The following is a 25,000-nucleotide window of genomic DNA, read 5'->3' as shown; positions in this document are numbered from 1 at the left end:
TGTATATACTACATCATATATACCAGATATCGGAACCTGCACAAAGCAGATTTGGCAAGAACCCTAAAGCATTACTGTCATGTAGTTAAAGGTTTGTCGCACAGTCCCATCAGAAGTTTTGATCGGTCTTAGTGCTGACAAGACTCCAATTGTTAGATAAACTCGGATAAAGCGTGTGGCTCGATTTTAAGTTTATAGAGCGTGTGTCTCCTGCACTGAGGCGGAGTGAGCGCCTAGCCATGGAGTGAAGCTTCACCTGGCTTTATCTTACAATTGGAGGAGGTCTTGGCATTGAGACCCTAACCGATCTAAAGTCCCATTGCAGTAGTATACATAGAAAAATCGAGTTACAACATCTGTGTGGGTTGTTGCTTACAGAGCTGTACGATCTCTAGATTGTATGGAGTCTAAATATGACGCCCATGGGGTCCTAATGTAAATATTTGACAGGTCCCTTTTATAGAGCGAATGCTTGAAGATATCCTTAGTCTGCAACAGTTGTATTACCAATTTGTAGAATCTCTTATGTTTCCAGTTAAATTCAATAGAGCTCGTCTTTAGGCTATGGTATCAATATCTGAGTGGTAAGAATCTGAATTTTGATACCCTTATAAATCAGCTGAACAAAGAGGTTGTGACACTTCTCCAAGGATTGTTTGTTAGATCGTTAAAGCATTGTCCCAGAATGATACAACATGGCTGACTTATACAATACAGGAATATGGGTGCACTACTGTGGTAGATGTATACAGTGACATTGGCTATCCCTCAACACTGACATTCGCCAGTATATCCTTATATGAAGGACATACCAGAGCCCGCACACCAACGCCAAGGTTCCTCAAATGGCACGGGACCTAACTCTAAACCTACCTGTGCGTGATAAGCAAAACAGGGGCCAGTGGGCAATTAAGGCAGCATTAGGTCGATTCACAGAGTCCTCCCAGATACCCTCCAGCGTGACTGAGCACACATACAATGGGAGGAGGGAGACAGACTGCAAGCCCCACCTAAGGTGCCTAATATAGGTGCATGGCCTCACAGGTGCTACCTTAATGCTGCCTGGAAGATGTTCAAGGCGCATTAACATAAGGAGTTTACACACCTCCAAGTATACATTTTAAACAACAACAAAAAAGTGGTCTCAAACGGCTGGAGGTGCTGACTTGTGGGGCACCTTGGAAGCACAACACTTGGCGAACAATATTGGATTGGCTGGTGTGTCAGGTTGACTTGCTATTTATTCACGCTATGTGTTGTGTATGGATTTCATCAGTTGGTTGATTGCTCCCTGTTCTTTTCTCTCCAAAGTTTGGTTAGAGTTTGGTATTAGATGCCCACACGCTGTCAATAATTGTCGGCCAGATGTTGGTACAGATGACAGCGATCTCTCCCAATTGTCCCATACATGTGACTGTTTGGCTTAGCCAAATGTTCATAAGTTATGGGGGATGAGATAAGCAGCTGCCAGACCACTCTGGCAGCAGCTTATCACCCCAAAGACAAAAGAGTTGTGCTGTGAAAATCAAACATGCCTGATACTTCTCTTCTGCCAAAATAATCTGTTGGCAGGTGAAAGGGGGTAGGGGAGAAGCCAACACACACGCAGGCAGGCAGGCACGCAGGCAGGCACGCAGGCAGGCAGGCAGGCAGACACGCAGGCAGGCAGACAGACGCAGGCAGGCAGGCAGACGCAGGCAGACAGGCAGACGCAGGCAGACAGGCAGACGCAGGCAGGCAGGCAGACGCAGGCAGGCAGGCAGACGCAGGCAGGCAGGCAGACGCAGGCAGGCAGGCAGACGCAGGCAGGCAGGCAGACGCAGGCAGGCAGGCAGGCAGACGCAGGCAGGCGCAGGCAGGCAGGCAGACGCAGGCAGGCAGGCAGGCAGACGCAGGCAGGCAGGCAGACGCAGGCAGGCAGGCAGACGCAGGCAGGCAGGCAGACGCAGGCAGGCAGGCAGACGCAGGCAGGCAGGCAGACGCAGGCAGGCAGGCAGACGCAGGCAGGCAGACAGGCAGACGCAGGCAGGCAGACGCAGGCAGGCAGGCAGGCGTGCGCGCCCACACACGCATGCACACATGCACACGAGGCATTTAAGATATTACTCTAGAATGCTTGTCCTTACATAAACTGCATTATATAATATTGCCCTCCTTATTCATGACAGACAATAATCAGTGACCTGGCTGGGCTCCTCTCAGCCATGGAGTATGTCCAGAAGACTTTAACAGATGAGGAGCTGGCAGATTGGAAAAGGAGACAACAGATAGCATGCATTGGTGGACCTCCAAACATCTGTCTGGACAGACTGGAAAACTGGTGAGAAACAATTTTACTCGTAACATCTGAATAAATTGGATATGATAAGAAGTACTCTCCTGTAAATGAAAGACAATGGGAAGATGAAGTTTACATTCCCGTAATACCGAGTTCATGTGAAGAGGATGGGGAGAATTTACGAAGGTCCAAAAGGGGTACTCCGTCCCCAAACATCTTATCCCCTATCCAAAGGGGATAAGATGTCGGATTGCGGGGGTCCTGCCGCTGGGACACCTTGCGACTCCGGCACGTCACCCCAGTCATTGAACTCTGCTCCGTGCCAGATGACGGGTGACCACAGCCATAACGCCCCCTTCATTCATGTCTATGGGAAGAGGCGTGACGGCTATGATGGGTCGTCTAGGGGCAGATTACCTCTGTAAATGAAGCCCCTCCAGTGTTCAATTACTCTGGAGTAATCGAGGCACTGCCCTTGTGGCAGCCTTAGAAATCTATACCAGTATGAAACTGACATAGACTTCAACTTATGCATGCTAGCAGGCGTAAATCCTAGTCAATTTGGCACACACGGGCAGGCATGATCCTTCTGCGCAAAGTCCCACCCGCTTGGTGAGTATGATGCGAAGTTTCATAAATATCCCCTGATGTGTATATATTAATGTTTACTTAGCAAAGGCTTCTGATGTTTGTGTAGTTACTGCAGTCTGAAAGAGAAGTGCGAGAAATAATCTATTTATATGTTTCACTAGAGCAATGATTTACCTTTTTTAATGACCTCCTATGACTATCTTATTATTACTATATCTGTGTCGATTTCCCGTTTTTACAGGATAACATCTCTGGCTGAATCTCAGTTGCAGACCCGACAGCAGATAAAGAAACTTGAGGAATTGCAGCAAAAAGTTTCCTACAAGGGAGACCCAATCATTCAGCACCGCCCCATGCTAGAGGAGAGGATTGTGGAATTATTTAGAAATCTCATGAAGAGGTGTGTAGCTGACTGACTGGGACTTGCTTCCATAAAACGTGTCTTTTTATTTTTTCTGGCTCTGCTCATTAGAGCAGCCCAGTCCTCAAGGCTGCCTCCTTTTTCCTGGCACCCAGCAGCCATGATTGCGGTGACAAAAGCATAAATAGTCATGGCCGCTCCCTAAATTGTAATAGGCGCCATGTAAACAGCGTCTGGGAAGGCAGGTGCTGTAATAATCCACAATGAAAATATGCAAAAAAAAACATGGGCACTCAAATGTAGCCTTTATTTTTCTGTAATAAAAAGCGCCCATGGACATGGCTGCCTGACCATGGGCGCTTTTTAATACGGAAGAATTAAGACTACGTTTTAATGGTGATTGGCCATGTTTTTTTTTTTTGTTTTTTTTTTGGGGGGGGGGTTAATCAACTGGTGCCAGAAAGTTAAACAGATTTGTAAATTCTTAATCCTTCCAGTACTTATTAGCTGCTGAATACTACAGAGGAAATTATTTTCTTTTTGGAACACAGTGCTCTCTGCTGACATATCTGTCCATTTTAAGACCGTTCCTAAAATGGACAGATGTCAGCAGAGAGCACTGTGGTCATGATGTCAGCAGAGAGCTCTGTGTTCCAAAAGGAAAATAATTTCCTGGAAGGATTAAGATATTTTTAATATTAGTAATTTGCAAATCGGTTTTTAACTTTTTGGCACCAGTTGATTTTAAAAAAAATTTTTAAAAAATAAAAATTTAACTGGACACTATTTTTGGTGTTTTATCTGTTATATGCAGTAGTGCCACCTGCAGTTTCTTCTGAACCTGCTGTAATACTCCATCTCTGCCTTTTCTCCAGAGAGGTGAGAGATGGACAAGGGCAGGAAAAGCAGGATCTCAACATGCGCTAGTAACTTCTTAGACGTGGATTATGTCAAAATGGAATATATTAAGCACAAAAACTAACTTTTCTCCAGAGAGTCCAGCTGTTTCTGACAGTCGCCACTCCCCTCCTGCAACTGCGCAATTTCACTGCATCTACAAACTGTGCAAGGATGTTCAGAAATGTCCTTGCAGAGTCATATGTGGCCAGCCTGATAACTTTATGATCAAGGTAACGAAACGTTCAAGTGATAGGAACCTGCAGCAGATCGGACACATTTCTCCTGAACACTTACATAATAGAAAGGATTGTGATTAGTTCAGTAAGATGTACTTCCCCATACATTCATTTCATCAGTATACAATCATAGAAGTGTGAACATGGCAGATTTCCAATGCAGATCTACAGCAGTTTAGAGTACAATACAAGTCATGTCCATAACATTCTGAATGGAAAGTGGAGCATGCTGTTGTTTTCTGATCCCTAGAATGCTCGCTCTGTTGTGGAAATGCCTTGTAACCTTTCCTGTATAAAGGAGGCAGAAGATACCACGAACCGTCATTATTGCTGTAAACCACAATCGGCGCTTCCTCCCTTTCTTTGTAACCGTTGACCTCTTCTAGCACAAGTGCTTTGGTTGCTTTGTTATACCTTAGAACAGTGTTTCACAACCTTTTTCAGCTAAAGATACACCTCAGAAAAATATTTTACTGCGGGGTACACCCCCCCCCCCCCCCCCCCCCATATGCCTTTTGCCCCCGGCAGGTAGCCTGCCCAGTTTAGGTAAGTCAAATGGATGGTGCAGGTGTTAGTTTGCTTGTAACAGGTAGACACTATAGTGGAACGCCAGCTTCCTGACATCTGCTGTGCTCTATGCATAGAAGAAATGTAGTGTCCAACAATATTCCAGGAACAAGAAAATTGAAAACATGGCACTCGCCACAAAGTCATGAAGGATCTTGTTTATTCTTGGATCACAGCAAAAACATTGGATCACTTCAGCTGCCATGTCAAGGGAGGAGATGCAGGGACAAGGTAGGCAATGTCCATTTGGCGTCACGGATGCCAAACAGATGTTGCCTCCCTTGCAAGGTAAGAATCGCTTGTAGGTGGTTCCCCCCCCCCCCCCACCCCCATTAGATAGGACACCCCTTCAGGTAGTTTGTCTATCTTGTAGGTAGGTCCCCTTGCAGGTAGTATGCCTCTGTAGGTATTTGAAGCATGGGCGGAGCTTAGGGACATCACCGCTGCTGTTTGCTAGCTGTGGGACCCAGCAGAGAACTGCAGCGGTGACGTCACTAAGCTCCGCCCATGCTCCAAGTGGGGCCCGGAGCTGAAGATACCAAAGAGTATTGCCGAAGAACGATAGCACGAAATGGGACAAGGTAAGTACTGTTGTCATCAGTGTCGCCTGCTCTGCCTGTCTATTGACAGGTTAGTGCAGGTGACGCTGATCAGATTTCCTCTAAGTGGTTTATATCACCCAATAGATATGTATTCTCACAAATTAATCAATCTTTATTGAAAACATAACATGATAAAAATCATATAAAAAAAAACATGTATAGAGAGGTAGATGGGTTGTACAGGTGAGAGTATGGAGAGAAAGAGGAATGTTATAGACCATATTATAGCATAAACGTACACGTGTCCCCTGATGAAGCATCGTGCAAAAAACGCGTGTTCAGGGAGGAGGTGACAGGGGTCCAGGCAGGGTGCATGACTATTTTTTGTTTGGTAATGTCATTTTATGTGATTCAGTATTAACTGCTTTATCCCAGTGTCCTCTTGTTTCATTACTATAGTATATGTGTTACCCCATTGGGTTTATATTATGCATACTATTGTCAGTCATTGAGATGTAACATTATGAAGTGACTATCCAATACAGTAGTCCCTCAAGCTACAATATTAATTGGTTCCAGGACGACCATTGTATGTTGAAACCATTGTATGTTGAGACCAGAACTCTATGGAAACCTGGTAATTCGTTCTGAAGCTACCAAAATGTCATCAAAAAATAGGGAAAAAATTGAGGATTAAAGAAAAATAAATAGAAAACTAATATAGATAAAGCAAATCCTTACATATAAAAGTAATAAAGATCTGCTGGGAGCTGTAATCACTGTCAGTGTTTCCCAACCAGGGTGCCTCCAGCTGTTGCAAAACTACAACTCCCAGCATGCCCGGACAGCCCTTGGCTGTCCGGGCATGCTGGGAGTTGAAGTTTTGCAACAGCTGGAGGCACCCTGGTTGGGAAACAATGGATTATGTAGAGGACAGGAGCTTCTTCAGGGTCCTATACAGTACACACAGTGTCCCAAATGGAGCCGCCCTTACCTGGTGTCCAAAAGGAGCAGCTAACCCTGGCACAGGTAAGGAGTAGTACAGAACTTGTAGTTCCTCCCTGTACTGTAGGGGGCGCTACCAGACACCAGTCAGTGCATGTACTTGAGTAATACAGGTGATTTACCAATAAAATGCCCATTCTGATTGGTCAGTTCTTCCGGCCATTGACACGTTTCGCAGATCTTGACTGTCCGTACATTGTATGTGGAGTCTGGTTTCAAGTTACAATGGTCCAGAAAAGACCATTGTATGTTGAAACGATTGTATGTTGAGGCCATTGTAAGTTGAGGGATCACTGTATATATGCCCTCTGTAATCCTATCGCATTCTTTTATGCTATAATCTCTATAACATTCCTCTTTCTCTCCATACTTTCACCTGTACAACCCATCTACCTCTATACATGTTTTTATATGGTTTTTATCATGTTATGTTTTCAATAAAGATTAATTTGTGATAATACATACCTTGGTCTCTGGTGTTTGGTATTGGTATGTGTAAATGACCAGTGGTATGGTTGCTGTTATAGCTTAGTAACCATCACCCAATAGATGACAAGTCTGTGCCCTCCTTTTGACTCGCTGCCCTTTTAAAAGGGGGTATCCAAAGGATGGGGCATCAGTGTCTGATCAGCAGAGCCGCTGCTCTGGCACATACAGATGGGTTCATTCGTTGCGTATTGGTAATGCCAGGTTACTACAGCTTTTATGGAAGGAAATGAAAACTGCATCACAGTAATCTAGCGCTGTGTATGTGTCAGGGCCGGTTAGTTGTTGGCGTGGGTGTCATCGCCCCCGGCCGATCCAACATTGGTGGCCTTTACTGAGAATGAGACATCAGTGTATAAGTCACAGAATATCCCTTTGAAAGTTTTGTAAATACTGGCTCAATAGTCCATCTAATCTTATGGATGGCAGGGGTTTTATTATATCATGTGAATTGTGTGTTCCTGGCTGCTTTATTTAGGAACTTTTTGGTTAATTGGTTGTAACCATTTTATTTTTACTTTTTTTCCCTTAGTGCCTTTGTAGTGGAAAGACAGCCTTGTATGCCAATGCATCCAGACCGGCCCCTGGTGATCAAGACAGGAGTACAGTTCACTACCAAAGTCAGGTAATGAAGAACGTTCACTACAGAGTCTAGGCCAACATACACTGACATTACATTACATTTAGGGATCGACCGATTATTGGGATGGCCGATATTATCGGCCGATAATCATGATTTTGGGCATTATCTATATCGGCAAGGTAATTACCTTGCCGATAAGCCGATAATGCCCCGCCCCCCGCACCACCGCACCGCGACCGCCCACCGAGCCGCCGCACCGCGACCGCGACCGACCCACCGCACCACGTCGCACCCCCCACCGGAGTGCTGGGCGGTATACCGGTATGAACCGGATACCGTTTTTTTTTTTTTTTCTTCCACGGTATGGATTTTTGCCGAGTCAATAAAAAAAATTAAACTTACCCGTAATGGGGGTGGTCAAGGCCATCCATCCTTCCATCCTTCCTGTAGTGTCCGGCGGCATACCGGGTGGAGGGTGAACCGGTCCGGGCTGTCCTTCTTCTCCGGTGGTCCTCTTCTCCACTCTGGGCAGGCTCCGGCCTAGTACGCTGCATAGACGCCGCTACACCGTGACGTCAGGTGCGTAGCTGCGCAGCGGCGTCTATGCAGCGTTACTAGGCCGGAGCCTGCCCGGAGTGGAGGAGAGGACCCCCGGAGAAGGACAGCCCGGACCGGTTCACCCTCCACCCGGAATGCCGCCGGACACTACAGGAAGGATGGATGGCCCGGACCACCCTCCCCGCACGGTCCCTGCAACAACTGGGAAGGTGAGTCAGGGTTCTGGGATGGACAGGGGTCTGTATAATATACTATACCTACAGTAGGCCCTCCAGCTGTTGCAAAACTAGTAGTAGTAGTTTTGCAACAGCTGGAGGCACCCCTAGGCGCGGCAGGGGGAGCGGTGGCGGTGATGGGTCTCAGGACCCCTGGACAGGCAGGGGGAGAGAAGTGGGTGGCGGCGGCGGCCTATGGCACTGCAAAAGCCACTGCAGTGCATTGATTTAAAGCGCCCGCTTTAAATCAATGATCTGCAACGGTGTCGCAGGGGATAAATAGCCGATAACTTATACCGGAATATCGGTATAAGTTATCGGCTATCGGCCCTAACCTCCCCAGATTATCGGTATCTACCCTAAAAAAACCATATCGGTCGATCCCTAATTACATTGCATGCCCGCTGCCTAAATTAGGACATTTACTAACAAATGGAATAGTTTGTGGAAGTTGTATTGATCAGATGACATTGTGTCCTGGTTCTGTTCACAGGCTTCTTGTCAAGTTTCCTGAACTTAATTACCAGCTGAAGATCAAAGTCTGCATTGATAAGTAAATATTTTATTTAACTTTATTTCTCGTGTATCTCTAATGAAATCTTCTGCCGTGATATAAAGATGTGTCAGAAGTCATCACCGCTGGTGGGTGGATGTTAAGACCTTCAATATTTTCTGCAAAGTAAGGGCTAGCACTATGCTGAGCGCCGTGAACATTGGCTTCTCTTTAACGTGTACCAGTTGTTGGCAAAAATATTTTATATAATATAATGTTATTTTCTACACTAAAGTTTTTGCTGATCACAGGAACACTTTAAAGGGGTACTCCGCTGCTCAGTGTTTGGAACAAACTGTTCCAAAACGCTGGAGCCGGGAGCTCGTGACGCCATAGCCTTGTCCCCTCATGAGCTCACGCCCCACCCCCTCAATGCAAGTCTATGGGAGGGCCCTCCCATAGACTTGCATTGAGGGGGTGGTGTGGGTCGTCAAGTGGGGGTGGGGCTATGACGTCACGAGCTCCCGGCTCCAGCGTTTGGAACAGTTTGTTTCAAACGCTGAGCAGCGGAGTACCCCTTTAAGTCATCAAAACAAGGTGAGCCATGCACTTGCATAAGAATCTGTGGCCTGCCAATCAAGAGCCAATAGGTCATGGCAATCTGCGGTCCCTTCTATGTAGCTAGAGATGGAGGCTTTAGGCTAGGTTAACACTGCAGAATTTCTGCCGGAGATCGAGCCGGCGGCACTAGGACCGAGCAGACTGCATTGCTTCCCCCATAGACAGCAATGCATTGCTGGGTGGATTTTTTGGGAGATCTGCTCAGAAATGCATTGCCATCTATGGGGATGGCAATGCAATCCGCGTGGTCCTAGTGCCGCCAGCGTGATCTCTGGCAGAAATTCCACAGTGTGAACCTAGTCTAAAAGGAACAGTGCAACCAAAGAGACACATGCATAGTAAGATCTGATGAAATCATGTAAAACTGTACAGCAAGGCTACCCAACGTCAGCAGTCTGAATTATTGGGATGAAAAGGCTTGCTACTTAGAATTGCTGCCTTTTCCTTTCTGGAACTTGTCTAATATTTGTCTTTGTTGTTTTTTTTGTATTTATAGGGATTCTGGAGATGTTGCTGCACTCAGAGGGTAAGAAACATATTTGTGTCATTACACACACACATACATACACACACACACACACATACATACATACATACATACATACATACACACACACACATACATACATACATACATACATACATACATACATACATACACATACATACATACACACATACATACACACACACATACATACATACATACATACACACACATACATACATACACACACACACACACACATACACACACACACACACACATACATACATACACACACACACACACACACACACACACATACATACATACATACATACATACATACACACATACACACACACACACACACATATATATGTTTATATTTTTGTTTGAACAAGATACCGGTTCCGCTCACCACCTATTAGGGAACATGCATCAGCTGAGCACGGACGTGCCGGTCCCGCCCTCGGCCAAGTACGGAATATGAACAAAGAAGTCGTCCAGCTCCCAAGATGCAATAAAAGTAGTATTCTTTATTGATCCAACAGATAGGATTGACACACAGAAGCTTCTGCTTCTTTGTGTCCATCCTATCTGTTGGATCAATAAAGAATACTACTTTTATTGCATCTTGGGAGCTGGATGACTTCTTTGTTCATGTTTATATTTTCGATTTATTTATTTATTTATATATATATATATATATATATATATATATATATATATATATATATATATATATATATATATATATGTGTGTGTATATATGTATCAGTCAGATAGCTCCTTCTGTGTATACAGTCACAACTAAATTTTTATTCCTCCAGACTAGATGTTCACTGATCGGTCTTACTTAAATTGCAGTTTGTCCAACTTAAATATGAATTGCCAGCTATGAATTTTATTCTGCTACATTCAGACTTATTCAGTGGCATCAAATATTCCCTGGGAAATCAGATTATTCTCGCCAGTACCTAGTTTGGAGCCTTATAAATGTGCAGTTGGTGTTTGAGGTTGTAGGTGGATGCAGATTGATCATAAATGAGCCTTTTTGCTTTTTCTCAGTTCTCGCAAGTTCAATATCCTTGGTACAAACACCAAGGTGATGAACATGGAGGAATCCAACAATGGAAGCCTGTCCGCAGAATTCAAACATTTGGTAAGGCTTTGTATCTCTGTTTAGTACATTAACGGTCCGCTCCTATTTCACATAAAACTAGGCCAAATGTACTATCTTAGCAAATCATTGGGATGGATTTGGGAGGTTCCATATACACATAGTCTATGGGGTTGGCCAACCTTTCGTTAAAGGAGATCTATCATGCTGGAAAACTTATCCCCCCAATCCAAAGCATAGAGAATAAGTTTTAGACTGCCTGGGGTCTAACCATTGGGATCTCCTGTACCGGGCCCCAGCTCTCCCTGTTAGCGGGACACGCTGACCCCAGCGCTAAATGACGACCGAAAGCCTCTTCCATATATCTCTATGGTAGATCTGATCGGCCATTTTCCTCCCATAGAGGTATACGGAGGGGGGGGGGGTGTCGGGTAGCACATAATGGATCTGTTTACACTACAGATCTGCCGGTGACCCCACCCATTTTGTGCCTCCAGCTGTTGCTATGCCCCCCCCTCGTTCCCCCACCTAATCCTGCCCCTGGCCTGCTTGTAGCGGCAATCCGCCACTACGAGCAGCCACACAGGGGGCCTGCAGGTCGGCGAGTGCACTCTGACATAGCGGAGCAAGCGTGATGTGCAGTGTACCCAGACATTGCAGCTGCTCCGCGATGTCTCAGTGGACTCTCCCCCTGTGTGGCTGCTCGTAGCGGTGGATTGCCGCTACGAGCAGGCCAGGGGCGAGGCAGGAGAACGGGGGGGTGGCAACAGCTGGAGGCACAAAATGGGTCGGGTCACCGGCGGATCAGCAGCGTAAAATACGTTGTGGATCCGTTACGTGTGACCCTACCCTTTAGTGTATGGGACCTCAAATTATTAAAAGGCCACTCTGAGCAAAAATACTTTTCTTCTCCTGGCATAAGCGGGTCAAGGGTGGCCCAGTATCCCTGATACATCATTTCCGGTCCCCATTGCTCTCCAGAGTGACCTTTTAATTTACACTGGGGTTGGTGTGGACTGGAGGGTACTTTCTCAATGTAAATGTGCCAATACACTTAAGACTAGGGGGATTTCAACCAGTATGCCTCCTGTTGTTGCAAAACTACAGCTCCCAGCATGCCTGGACTGCTTTAGGGAAGTGTCAATTCAAGCTGCTCAGCCAACTGTCTAAACTAGTGGTCCCAAACTGTGGCTCTCCAGATGTTGCAAAACTTCAGCTCCCAGCATGCCCAGACAACTGTTGGCTGTCTGGTCATGCTGAGAGTTGAAATTTTGCAACATGTGGAGGGCCACGGTTTGAGACACTACACAAAGAGATGACCTGAGAGGGAAGTCTTGATTTACCTTTCAGGGACAGCGTGGATCCTTTAGAGAAGGCAGACAGGCTTATGGCTGTCCGGGCATGCTGGGAGTTGAAGTTTTGCAACATCTGGAGAGCCACAGTTTGGGACCACTGGTCTAAACTGTATGACCGCCTCCTTATTCTCTGCCAACAGATGACGCCAGGAGATAAAAGGATTAGGCATTTTGGATTCCAACTGTCTGATCCTATTGTTTTGTGTGAGATAACCCAAGGCCTGCGGCTTACCCCTCCCCTCTTCCTAGAGGAACCGTTTATGGGGAAGAAGAAAGAAGGGGCTCAGTGAGTCTCATGGCCACGTTAACTCCACGAGACTCGCTGAGCGTCTCATAGGGTGCGTTCACACGGCCATCTGTCCCCGTTTTTTTTTTTTTATCCCCGTTTTTTGTTTCCTTTTTTGCAGGCTGTAAACTGATTCAAAACGGTTTAAAAAAAAATCCCATTCATGTCAATGGGATTTTTTTACAATCCGTTTGCACCCGTCTGCACTGATTTTCCGTTTTTTTTATTTTTATTTATTAACAGAACAAAAACTGATACAAATGGATAGCATTCATGTGCATCCGTTGTCCGTTTTTTATTTAATTTTTTTTTTTTAAAGTGAGTTTTTAATTTTTACGGGAGAAGAACGGAACAGGTCTAGACGGCCGTGTGAATGCAGCCATAGAGTTACATTGAGAAAGTTACTTCCGGTCCACACAAGCGCTATGTGAATCGGCAACTCGGCTTGAGAGCAGTGGGACCAGAGCCTGGTAAGAAGGGAGCAAGGTGGCCATTTAGCCTCACACAGCTTTTGTCAGAAGGGGTAAAAAGAATATACATTTACATAATGCCTGTTTTCTATGGTTAACTTTTCTATAAAAAAAAAAATGCATTTTCACATTGACCACTAAAAACGTGCGCAATAGTCTTGAAGTTCCTATTTTCTGTTTTACTTTCGCTATGCAGCTGGAATCTTATCTGCAGGGCTTATCCATTATCAGTGGGTGAATTATAGGTGTGATCGAAACCAAAATAGGCAAAATTAGACTACTGACATTAGCAGAAGACAGTGTGTATTTAGATATTGGTCATTTTGGTCTATTCCTGTCCATGAAATTGTTTAAAGGAGCACTGCAGTCTCCCCCGTGATCTCCTGTATGAAGAACCAGCATTACCGCGGCTCTGGTAGACGACATGCCCCCTCCATACAGCTCTATGGGAGAGGCGGGGATGCACGAACGCTGCATCTCCGTCTGACATAGAGATACATGGCGGGGGCCCCGTACAGGAGATCACAGCATTCAAACCCCTCGCGATCAGACACTTATCCCCTATGCTTTGGGTAGGAGATAAATGTCTTTGGCTGCAGATATAGTCCTTTAAAGGCCATCTGTGGCCGAAAACAACTTATCCCCTGCGCAAGATAGGGGATAAGTGTTTGATCACTAGGGGTCTGACCCCTGGGACGCCCACGATCTCCTGCACGGGGCCGCGGCCCTCCCGTGCAGGAGGCGTGCCGGCCACAGCATGACGTTATGGCCAACAAGCCTCCCCCATAGAGCTGTATGGGGAGGGGGTGTACCATCAACCTCTCTAAGTAGCAAATTCCAGTATCGCTCTGCACCGACCAATTCCACTACACCTGTGCATGGACACACCGGTCCCGCCCTCGGCCTTGTAAACTATAGAAGAAAGAAATTGTCCAGCGCTGGGATGCGGATAAAAGCTTGTTCTTTATTTGGAAAATTCACAGAAATCACTTGACAAAGGGCAACGTCGGACGCGTTTCGCACGCAAGTGCTTAATCGTAGACTGACATGTTACACGAATCATGCAAGTTAAAATACAAAAACGCCAGGTCACATGACCTGATGTGTCATCAATTAATTAACACATGTTAAAATACATGGAGAAATGGAAGAACCATAGACGGACGTATTCATTGCACTCAGGTGGGGGGCTTTGAACCCACTGGTTACCGGACTGACTTGAAAATCTGGCCTGGAATATTGATATAGATTTACATGATTAAACTCCGAATAAGCATTATCAGTATTAGTGCTGGGCGATATGGCCAAATATGAGTATCACGGTATTTTTCTAATGTATCACGGTATTTCACAGTATTTTTTTTATTACATTGAGACTTGCATTGAGGTGGCGTAGTGGAACTAAATGGGCTTTTGGAACTAAATGATCTGAACACTGGGGCAGTGGAGTTCCCTTTTAAATAGATGTAACAAACAACCCTACAGCCTCCAGCTGTTGCAAAACTACAACTCCCAGCATATTGGACTATATAGTAGTATATAGTATAGGTCAGTGTTTCCCAACTAGGTGTGCCTCCAGCTGTTGCAAAACTACTACTCCCAGCATGCCCGGACAGCCGTTGGCTGTCCGGGCATGCTGGGAGTTGTAGTTTTGCAACAGCTGGAGGGCCTACTGTAGGTATAGTATATTATACAGACCCATGTCCATCCCAGAACCCTGACTCGCCTTCCCAGTTGCTGCAGGGAGCGTCCGGGGAGGGTGGTCCGGGCCATCCATCCTTCCTGTAGTGTCCGGCGACATTCCGGTAGGAGGGTGAACCGGTCCGGGCTGTCCTTCTTCTCCGGGGGTCCTCTTCTCCACTCCGGGCAGGCTCCGGCCTAGTACGCTGCATAGACGCCGCTGCGCAGTGACGTCCGTGCGCAGCGACGCACCTGACATCACGGACGTCCCGGCGTCTATGCAGCGTACTAGGCCGGAGCCTGCCCGGGGTGGAGAAGAGGACCCCCGGAGAAGGACAGCCCGGACCGGTTCACCCTCCACCCGGAATGCCGCCGGACACTAGAGGAAGGATTGATGGCCCGGACCGCCCCCATTACAGGTAAGTTTAATTTTTTTTATTAACTCGGAGGGTGGAGGAGGGGCCCGACCGGTATAGCGGTATGGGCAAACATCCATACTGTGGGAGAAAATAAAAAACGGTATCCGGTTCATACCGGTATACCGCCCAGCACTAAACTGTATATGCATACATACAATCTCCTCTTAATACCATTGCTTGAGATGTACTGTTAAAAGCATATTTTTCAATGTGTTACTCATTCATTTGGCCGATCTGAGTCTTGGTCTTTTACTTCAATTGTCGATGTATCCGTTACCAATGGTAACCACCCATCTGGTGCAACGTTCACGTGAACATTTATTCAAGTTCAAAAAGGTGCTTCTTGAAACTCCAGAAAGATAGAAACCTATGTAAATTCAATATAGACACCATGTGAGATTGCAATTTGGACTTAACATTATTTTTTATTTTATGTTTTCATTTTTCATTCCAAATAGGTTATCTAATAGGAAAAAAGTAAAATAAACAAATAAAATAAAAATCAAGCATCGAACGCTACGCGCATTAGCGCTCTCACTGAGCGCTAATGTGGGGGCCCCGTTCGGGAGATCGCAGGGGATCCCAGCGGTCGGACCCCCCTGAGATCAGGGGATAAGTGTTTAAAACGCTGCAGATGTCCTTTAAGTAATTCTAACCCCATTCCTTACAATAGCTACAAATGTTACTGCACGGACATATGTTACTGCAATAAAGATGTCTGTGTTTTCAAAATAAAAAATCAGTGCAAATTTTTTTCGTTTAGATGTCTTTACTAATTGTGTTTCTTCCAGACTTTAAGAGAACAGCGATGTGGCAATGGTGGGCGAGCGAACTGTGATGTAAGTAGGAATATTCCTCTATGTTGGTCTCTTTGCATTGTGTATGTGGGATCACTGTGTGTACTTAGATGCCACAAGTGGATATGTAAATCTGTACAACTTCTTGCTTCTGTTATCCCTTCTTGTTCTGTAGGAAATGAATACATTTTTTTGCCCTATTTGGTTACATTAACCCTTTAGAATGGTGACAAGGGGATTTTAGCGCTCTCTCCTGTTGGCACACTCTTAAGTGAGAGTCCCCTCCATGGTCTACAACAGTTTCTCATTCTCTAGATTGTAGGGTGTGGAACCAGAGCTGAACTGTTTGCCAGTAATACTCACACAGGCACTTCCTTTCCCTTACTCCTCTGGACTGAACCTATTCCTCTTCACTATGACGGGGAAGTTGTGGACTTTTAAAGCTATATTTTGGAATGCTTAGTTCTGTACTATGAATTGCATGTGATTGGGAAGGGGGGGGTGTTGAGTTAAAAGGTTATTGATGAACTTGGGTTGCCAAATGCTACTTGAGCTAAAAGGAAATTAGCAACAGTACGTAAAGGAATAGATTATTCTTAGATTGGTCTGAATGGTGAACTGCTGCTGCTTATGACAAACTAAGTGAGGGTATAGGGGATTACATTCAGGAGGCAGCACTTTGTACATAGTAAAAACACAAGTATTTGTGCAGGGGACAGCTGCCCAGGACAGGGGTTAAACGATAAAATAGAAGCCTTGATTTACCTTTCAGGCACTTGGTGGATCTTCTGGAGCACAGGGTTCACTAAAAGAGGGAGACACAGGCTCAGGTTGCATGCAGTCAATCCAGCCTCTCTCCTTCCTGTGTTCCATCTTGGTCTCTCTGCTGCTAGAGATGGAAATCCCCTAACATGCATTGAACCCCAGATTGTAGGGAAGTGAGACACCTAGTGGCCAAGACTTTAGGAAGTGATTTTAAAAAATATGTTGTCAATCACACAAATGGAGGGAAGTTGTGCTAATTTAAAGCTTAATTTTTTAATGATGAGTACCTATGATTTACAAAATGGGAACTGCAAGGAGTCTTATGATTTCTGTTGCACTATATAAGGAAAGCATATTACAACTACAGGTCTATACTTCCTGCTAAAATGTATGCCTTTTGGATAATGTGAGCGCTGGAACATTACAGCAAACTATTAGCTATAACATGGTATAAAGTCCAAATACAAGCAGTATACAAGCACATACAAGAGAGAAAATAAAATTTAAAATAATTAAATGAAGAGGGGTGCGCGCCTGCATAGGTCTGCGGTTACCAGGTCCAACACAATAGTAATGGATAAATGCAGCACACCAAACAGATGAAATAAAAAATGATGGTTTATTCCTTGATGTAAAGACAACGTTTCAATAGCCTCCCGCTAGCGGGAGGCTACTGAAACGTTGTCTTTACATCATGGAATAAACCAGAATTTTTTTTTTATTTCATCCGTTTGGTGTGCTGCATTTATAATTTACTATAATCTGGTATTAGAACATTCCCAGAATTCCATTTGCCGGAAAAAGATTTGTGAGACTTTAAAGAAGATATATAATGGACAAAAACCTATTCTCTATTCGCAAAAGAGGGGATACGTTTTAGATCACCAGGGGTCCCACTCCTGTACGGGGCCCCGACTCTTCCTGGGAACGGAGCGTGTCGACCCCCGCACAAAGCAGCGGCTGACACACCCCTCCATGTATTTCTATGGGAGAGCCGTTCGGCTGTCTTCGACTTTCCTGTAGAGAGATATGGAGGGGCGTATTGGCCGCCGCTTCGTGCGAGGGTCCGTTCCCGCAAAGAGCCAGGGCCCTGTCCTGCGGATAGGGGATACGTTTTTTTTTTTGTTCATACTTCTCCTTTATGACATCGAGAATTGGGAGGTTTCAGCTCTATATAGCTGCATTCACACTATAGCTGCAGAATTGTATTGCAGATTGATAACTAGATAAGTAATGTAAGGTGTTAGTCAATGATTTATGCAGATTAAAGGGGTACTCCGGTGGAAAACAATTTTTCTTTTTAATCAACTGGTGTCAAAGTTAAATAGATTTGTAAATTATTTCTATATAAAAATCTTAATCGTTCCAGTACTTATCAGCTGCTGTATGCTCCACAGGAAGTTGTGTAGTTCTTTCCAGTCTAACCACAGTACTCTCTGCTGCCACCTCTGTCCATGTCAGGAACTGTCCAGAGCAGGAGAAAATCCCCATAGCAAATCTCCCCTGCCTGACACAGACAGTGGTGGCAGAACTGTGGTCGGACTGGAAAGGGCTACACAACTTTCTGTGGAGAATACAGCAGCTAAGTACTGGAAGGATTAAGATTTTTTTTAATAGAAGTAATTTACAAATAGGCATACCTGTACGTCCTGAGTCTGCTTCCATTCTATAGCAGCCGGGACCCGTGGCTAATAGCGTGCCACACTGATCGCGGCATCCCGAACAGCTGCAGGAAACGAGGAGGGTCCCCTACCTTGCCTCCTAGTGTCCGACCGCCGAATGACTGCTCAGTGCCTGAGATCCAGGCATGAGCAGTCAAGTGGCAGAATCATTGATCAATGGTTTCCTATGAGAAACCAGTGATCAATGTAAGAGATCAGGGCATGCAGTTTTATAGCCACTAGAGGGGGCTATAACGCTGCAAAAAAAGTGAATAAAGATCATTTAACCCCTCCTCTAATAAAAGTTTGAATCCCCCCCCCCTTTTCCCATAAAAAAAAGTGTAAATAAAAATAAACATATGTGGTATCGCTGCGTGTGGAAATGTCCGAATTATAAAAATATATTGTTAATTAAACTGCACGGTCAATGGTGTACGCGCAAAAAAAAAATTCCAAAGTCCAAAATAGCTTATTTTTTGTCACTTTTTATATCATGAAAAATGAATAAAAAGCGGTCAAAAACTCAGATCAATACAAAAATGGTACTGCTAAAAACTTCAGATCACGGCGCAAAAAATGAGCCCTCATACCACCCCATACGCGGAAAAATAGTTATAGGGGTCAGAAGATGACAATTTTAAATGTATAAATTTTCCTGCATGTAGTTATGATTTTTTCCAGAAGTACGACAAAATCAAACCTATATAAGTAGGGGATCATTTTAACCGTATGGACCTACAGAATAATGATAAAGTGTTATTTTTATTGAAAAATGTACTACGTAGAAACGGAAGCCCCCATTCTTGAATTTTATCGCACAATGATTTTTTTTCCCGTTTCGCCGTAGATCTTTGGGTAAAATGACTGACGTCATTACAAAGTGGAATTAGTGGCGCAAACAATAAGCCATCAAATGGATTTTTAGGTGCAAAATTGAAAGTTATGATTTTTAAAAGGTGATGAGGAAAAAACGAAAGTGCAAAAATGGAAAATGGAGTCCTTAAGGGGTTAAATATATATGTATGTAAATCAGAATATTGCATTCAAAGGTGAACGTATGCACTTTTAACATTAGAGGCCCTATTACATGCAGGTCGATATCGCCCGATGCAATAGGGCCGGTGATCGATCAATGGTCGAGAAAACCCTTATCAGAGCCGATCGTTTTGTCCTGTTTATAAATCTGCATGTCGGCCGCACATCTCCCTGTGTAATAGGGGAAGTGCGGATGGCGAACGAATGAAGCAAAGGGAACCAGCGAACTCCGTACGCATTGACCTTTTGAAATAGGTTTAATAAATAGACGCTAAGTTAAGGGTTTGGCGCTCTTGGCCGTGCAATAGGGCCCTAAGGCTAGAACATTGATATTTGGTAATTGAATCGTTTTATTCCAGGCATCGCTTATCGTCACTGAAGAACTTCACTTAATCACATTCGAAACAGAAGTTTATCACCAAGGCTTAAAAATCGATCTCGAGGTAAGAAATCCATTGTTTATAGTAAAAATGTCTACACCAACCAGTTCCTCTTGATCTGTGATACGGAAAACCTAATAATGGAAGCGATTACCTGATGCACAGGCTGGTTACATGGTGCGCTTGTCAGTTGAATGGTTAATGTGGAGTATTCTTCATGGTTTAGTGAAGTTTTGTGTTACTTTTCATACTATTGAAGGGGTGGTCTGATGAAGATATTAATCTTAAAGGGGTACTCCGCTGCTCAACGTTTGGAACCAACTGTTCCGAACGCTGAAGCCGGAGCTCGTGAGGTCATAGCCCCGCCCCCTCATGCAGTCACACCAGGGCTATGATGTCACGAGCTCCAGACTCCAGCGTTCGAAACAGTTTGTTCCAAACGCTGAGCAGCGGAGTACCCCTTTAATATATGACCTATTACGGTCCCACCCCCCTCCTCTATGACCCAGGACAGAGCTGCTCCAGGAGTGGCTTTCATTCTGGCTAGAGATGAACGAACTTACAGCAAATTCGATTCGTCACGGACTTCTCGGCTCGGCAGTTGATGACTTATCCTGCATAAATTAGTTCAGCTTTCAGGTGCTCCGGTGGGCTGGAAAAGGTGGATACATTCCTAGGAAAGAGTCTCCTAGGACTTTATCCACCTTTTCCAGCCCACCGGAGCACCTGATAGCTGAACTAATTTATGCAGGATAAGTAATCAACTGCCGAGCCGAGAAGTTCACGACAAATCGAATTTACTGTAAGTTCGCCCATCTCTAATTCTGGCAGACTCGAGCCGAGAGAACTGTTGAAGGGGTACTCCGGTGAAAAAATATTAATTATTAATTATTATTTATTATTATTATTTAATTTTTTTTTTATTTTTTTTATTTTTTTAAATAATAATAATAATAATTTTTTATTTTATTTTTTATTTATTTACTGGTGCCGGAACATTAAACAGATTTGTAAATTACTTATATTAAGTGACAATTGCAGCAATGCAAATACTATTTATATAGATCCGTCCCGGGTATGCTACCCATTTTCTGGTGTCCATTTCCTGCTTTTTATTGTAAATTTTATATGTACGTTGTATTTCTAATAGACATTGTCCTTGTTGTTTTTTGATTAGCTCCAATTTTTCTTGGGGGGTGTGTGTGTGTGTATGTATATATATATATATAATATATATTTTATATTATATATATTATATATATTTTATATTATATATATTTTATATTATATATATTTTATATATTATATATATTTTATATATTATATATTTTATATATTATATATTTTATATATTATATATTTTATATATTTTATATTTTATATATTTTATATATTATATATTTTATATATTATATATTTTATATATTTTATATATTATATATTATATATTTTATATATTATATATTTTATATATATATATATATTTTATATATATATATATATATATATATATATATATATTTTATATATATATATATTTTATATATTATATATATATATATATATATATATATATATATATATATATATATATATATATATATATATATGTATATGTGTGTGTGTGTGTGCAATAAGAGTCTACATTGGCCATATTTGTCCTGAATTGGGAGGGTTCCCATCATTATTACTATTATTTTACAGGTGTATATATGGTACACAAAATTACAAGACATATAGTCATATGTTCACATGATGGGTATACATTAGAGACAGTTTTGTACATCGAGGGAAAAACTACAACTTCCAGCAAGCTGGGAGTTGTAGTTTTGCAACAGCTGGAGGCACCCTGGTTGGAAACCGTGGGATAGGGGATAAGTGTCACATGACACAGGGTCCCACGTAAGTACTTTGAACTCGGAATACCCCTTAAATATCGCACATAAATGTGTGTACGTGCATATACATGGAATTTTTAGTATTTACCTGTAGCTGTTATCAGGCTACCTAGTCGTATTGTGTTCTACTCCTTTTGACGTCTTTACATCAGTTGCTTTGGTCACCAATTGAAGAATTGAAAAAGGACAATGTGATTTAATAACAAAATGAGGGAACCTGTTTGTTCTCTATGCAGACCCATTCGTTGCCCGTTGTTGTAATATCCAACATATGTCAGATGCCGAACGCCTGGGCGTCTATTCTCTGGTACAACATGCTCACCAACAACCCAAAGGTAAGATTTATCTTTGTTCTATACACTAAAATCCCCTAAAACATAACCTTTACTAATGCCTTTTAAAACAACCTTCTGCATAAGGTAGGAGTACTATATAGAATCGTATCATATGAATTTACATAAATCATCGGGTTAAGGATATATTTATCTATACGTATAAAATAAATGTCAGTAGTGTCTGATACGATGCGCAACCAAGATGTATATCAAAATCCTACCCAACTTGTTTCTCTGTATCTGAATTTGTATGTTTCCTCAGGGATTAACATTGTATGTAACAAGGAAAAATGGAAAACAAAAATCAGTCTCAAAATAAAATGTTGATACGTCAGCAACGTACTGGGCTTGGGTAGCGGCAGCCAACCACTGGGCTTGGGTAGCGGCAGCCAACCACTGGGCTTGGTTAGCGGCAGCCAACCACAATGGTCGAGGTTTTCTAGCCATAATACAAACCCTAAAATTTTGCCATTTTATGTTTGTATGCAAACCGCTTAAAAGGAGTACTGTGGTGCAGGACAATTTATCCCCTATCCAAACAATAAGGAATAAGTGTCTGACCTATGGGACTACCGGCATTCTTCTGCCCAGCTCTCCTTGTGCACGGAGTGGTCTCTGTTCTGTGCAAGAAGACTGTCGACCCCCACATGAATCGGTGGTCAACACGCCTTCTCCATGTGTCTGTATGGGAGAGCCAGAGATGCTCGAACGCTGTATCTCCGGCTTTCCCGTTGGGATGCAAAGAGGGGTATTGGCCACCCCTCTGTACGGGGGTCGACACAGTTGTGTGAATAGGAAAGGTGGGGGCCATGCAGGAGATCGTGGGGGTCCCAGCATTCGGATAGGGGTTAAAGGGAACCAATCATCAGATTTTACCCTATATAACGCTTGGCAAAGCGTTATATAGGGTAAAATCTTTATTTTCACCATTCCCGGGGGACGCTCCTGCCTCCAGGGATGGTGAAGATATGAAGTTATAATCTAGTCGCCGCCGCCGTAAGTAGTCCCCTGGGCGGGGAGCTCTTCTCACCTACTACCGTGCTTCATCCGGCAGCGACGCCCCCTCCGCTTGATTGATGGGCCGCGTCAACGCTCTGCTTTGTCTGTTCAGTGAGCGGAACGATGACGCGGCCCATCAATCAAGCGGAGGGGGCGTCGCTGCCTGCAGAAAAACGGGAGTAGGTAAGAGGAGCTCCCCGCCCAGGTGACTACTTACGGCCGTGGCGGTGACTAGTTTATAACTTCATATCTTCACCATCCCTGGAGGCAGGATGGTGAGGACAACAATTTTACCCTATATAACGCTTTACCAAGCATTATATAGGGTAAAATCTGATGATTGGTTCCCTTTAATTGTCCTACACCACAGTACTCATTTAACCTGCCCTATGTTAAAATATTGCTTCCCCTTAAATAGAAGTAACACTTATGTTGTCTTCTTTGGTATATGCACGGTAATGAAAAGCTTAATGTAGTTTACGGAGCTGCTCTCAGGACAGGATTAGGCTGTTTGCTTTAAACCATGGCTTCTGTACACTTATTACTCATCCACACTCATCCACAGTCCCGTGGTTTTCAATAGGATTCTGCTGCACACTGCAGAATTTTCGTGGTGGAATTTTACCCGACTGCATTGCCCTCAATGGTGATATTGCATTTTCACGCGGTCCTAGCACCAACATATTTCCGCAGAGCACAGTGCAGACAGAATCACCGCCTGGAATATTTCCGGGCAGAAATTCAGCAGTTTGGAAATTGCACTTTATCGAACACTGAAAGTAGAATATCACTTGTTTAAAGGGGTTCTCTGCTGCTTGACATCTTATCCCCTATCCAAGGGATAGGATGTCTGATTACGAGGGTCTTGCTGCTGAGCCCCTGTAATCTCTTGCAGCACCCGGTGTTCTAATTAAACGCAGAATTTTAGCAGCAGTGGTCGTGAGGTCACGGCCACGCCCCCTCCATTCATGTGGGGATTTACGATGTACACACTACGGAATTATTAACCTGTATACATTTTTCTTTCACCTTCAGAACGTTAACTTCTTCACTAAACCCCCCATTGGAACATGGGATCAGGTAGCCGAGGTTCTAAGCTGGCAGTTCTCCTCCACCACAAAACGTGGCCTCAGCATTGAGCAACTGACCACACTGGCTGAGAAACTTCTTGGTATGTTCCCAATAAATAAAATTAGTTTTACATTACCGCTATGCCACATCCTGTTAAAGGGGTCCTCCGGTGGAAACCTTTTTTTAAATCAACTGGTGCCAGAAAGTTAAACAGATTTGTAAATAACTTCTATTAAAAAAATCTTAATCCTTCCAGTACTTTTTAGGAAATTCTTTTCTTTTTAAATTTCGATTTTTGTCTTGTCCACAGTGCTCTCTGCTGACACATCTGTCCGTATCAGGAACTGTCCAGAGCAGGAGAAAATCCTAATTGCAAACCTATATTTCTTATACGGACAGAGGTGTCAGCAGAGAGCACGGTGGACAAGACAAAAGAAATGTATTCAGAAAAGAATTTCCTCTGTAGCATACAGCTGCTAAAAAGTACTGGAAGGGTTAAGATTTTTTAATAGAAGTAATTTACAAATCTGTTTACGGTAACTTTCTGGCACCAGCTGATTAAAAATAATAAGAATTCCACCGTACCCCTTTAACCCCTTAAGCACCCAGCCAATTTTCACTGTAGGACACGGCCATTTTTGCACATCTGACCACTGTCACTTTAAGCATTAATAACTCTGGGATGCTTTTACCTTTCATTCTGATTCCGAGATTGTTTTTTCGTGACATATTCTACTTTATGTTAGTGGTAAAATTTTGTCGATACTTGCATCATTTCTTGGTGAAAAATTTGATGAAAAAAGTTA

General features: G+C 43.7%; 1 protein-coding gene across 4 annotated transcripts in view; it reads left to right on the top strand.

The window, feature by feature from the left end:
* The window catches only part of STAT3 (signal transducer and activator of transcription 3), a 102,688-nt gene that overhangs the window by 64,953 nt on the left and 12,735 nt on the right, over nucleotides 1-25,000 (top strand). For all 4 annotated transcript variants that reach the window (XM_056548161.1, XM_056548162.1, XM_056548159.1 and 1 more), the window contains exons 8-17: nucleotides 2,169-2,320; nucleotides 3,111-3,269; nucleotides 7,499-7,591; nucleotides 8,816-8,875; nucleotides 9,933-9,962; nucleotides 10,992-11,085; nucleotides 16,045-16,092; nucleotides 19,871-19,954; nucleotides 22,026-22,124; nucleotides 24,159-24,294. In XM_056548161.1, coding sequence (XP_056404136.1) covers nucleotides 2,169-2,320; nucleotides 3,111-3,269; nucleotides 7,499-7,591; nucleotides 8,816-8,875; nucleotides 9,933-9,962; nucleotides 10,992-11,085; nucleotides 16,045-16,092; nucleotides 19,871-19,954; nucleotides 22,026-22,124; nucleotides 24,159-24,294 — 955 coding nt within the window. The remainder of the gene's footprint in view (nucleotides 1-2,168; nucleotides 2,321-3,110; nucleotides 3,270-7,498; nucleotides 7,592-8,815; nucleotides 8,876-9,932; nucleotides 9,963-10,991; nucleotides 11,086-16,044; nucleotides 16,093-19,870; nucleotides 19,955-22,025; nucleotides 22,125-24,158; nucleotides 24,295-25,000) is intronic.

The sequence above is a fragment of the Hyla sarda genome, chromosome 12, assembly GCF_029499605.1.
Source record: "Hyla sarda isolate aHylSar1 chromosome 12, aHylSar1.hap1, whole genome shotgun sequence".
Taxonomy (NCBI): Eukaryota; Metazoa; Chordata; class Amphibia; order Anura; family Hylidae; genus Hyla; species Hyla sarda.
Note: the sequence above shows the minus strand (reverse complement) of the source record. Positions and strands in the feature narration are given on the sequence as shown.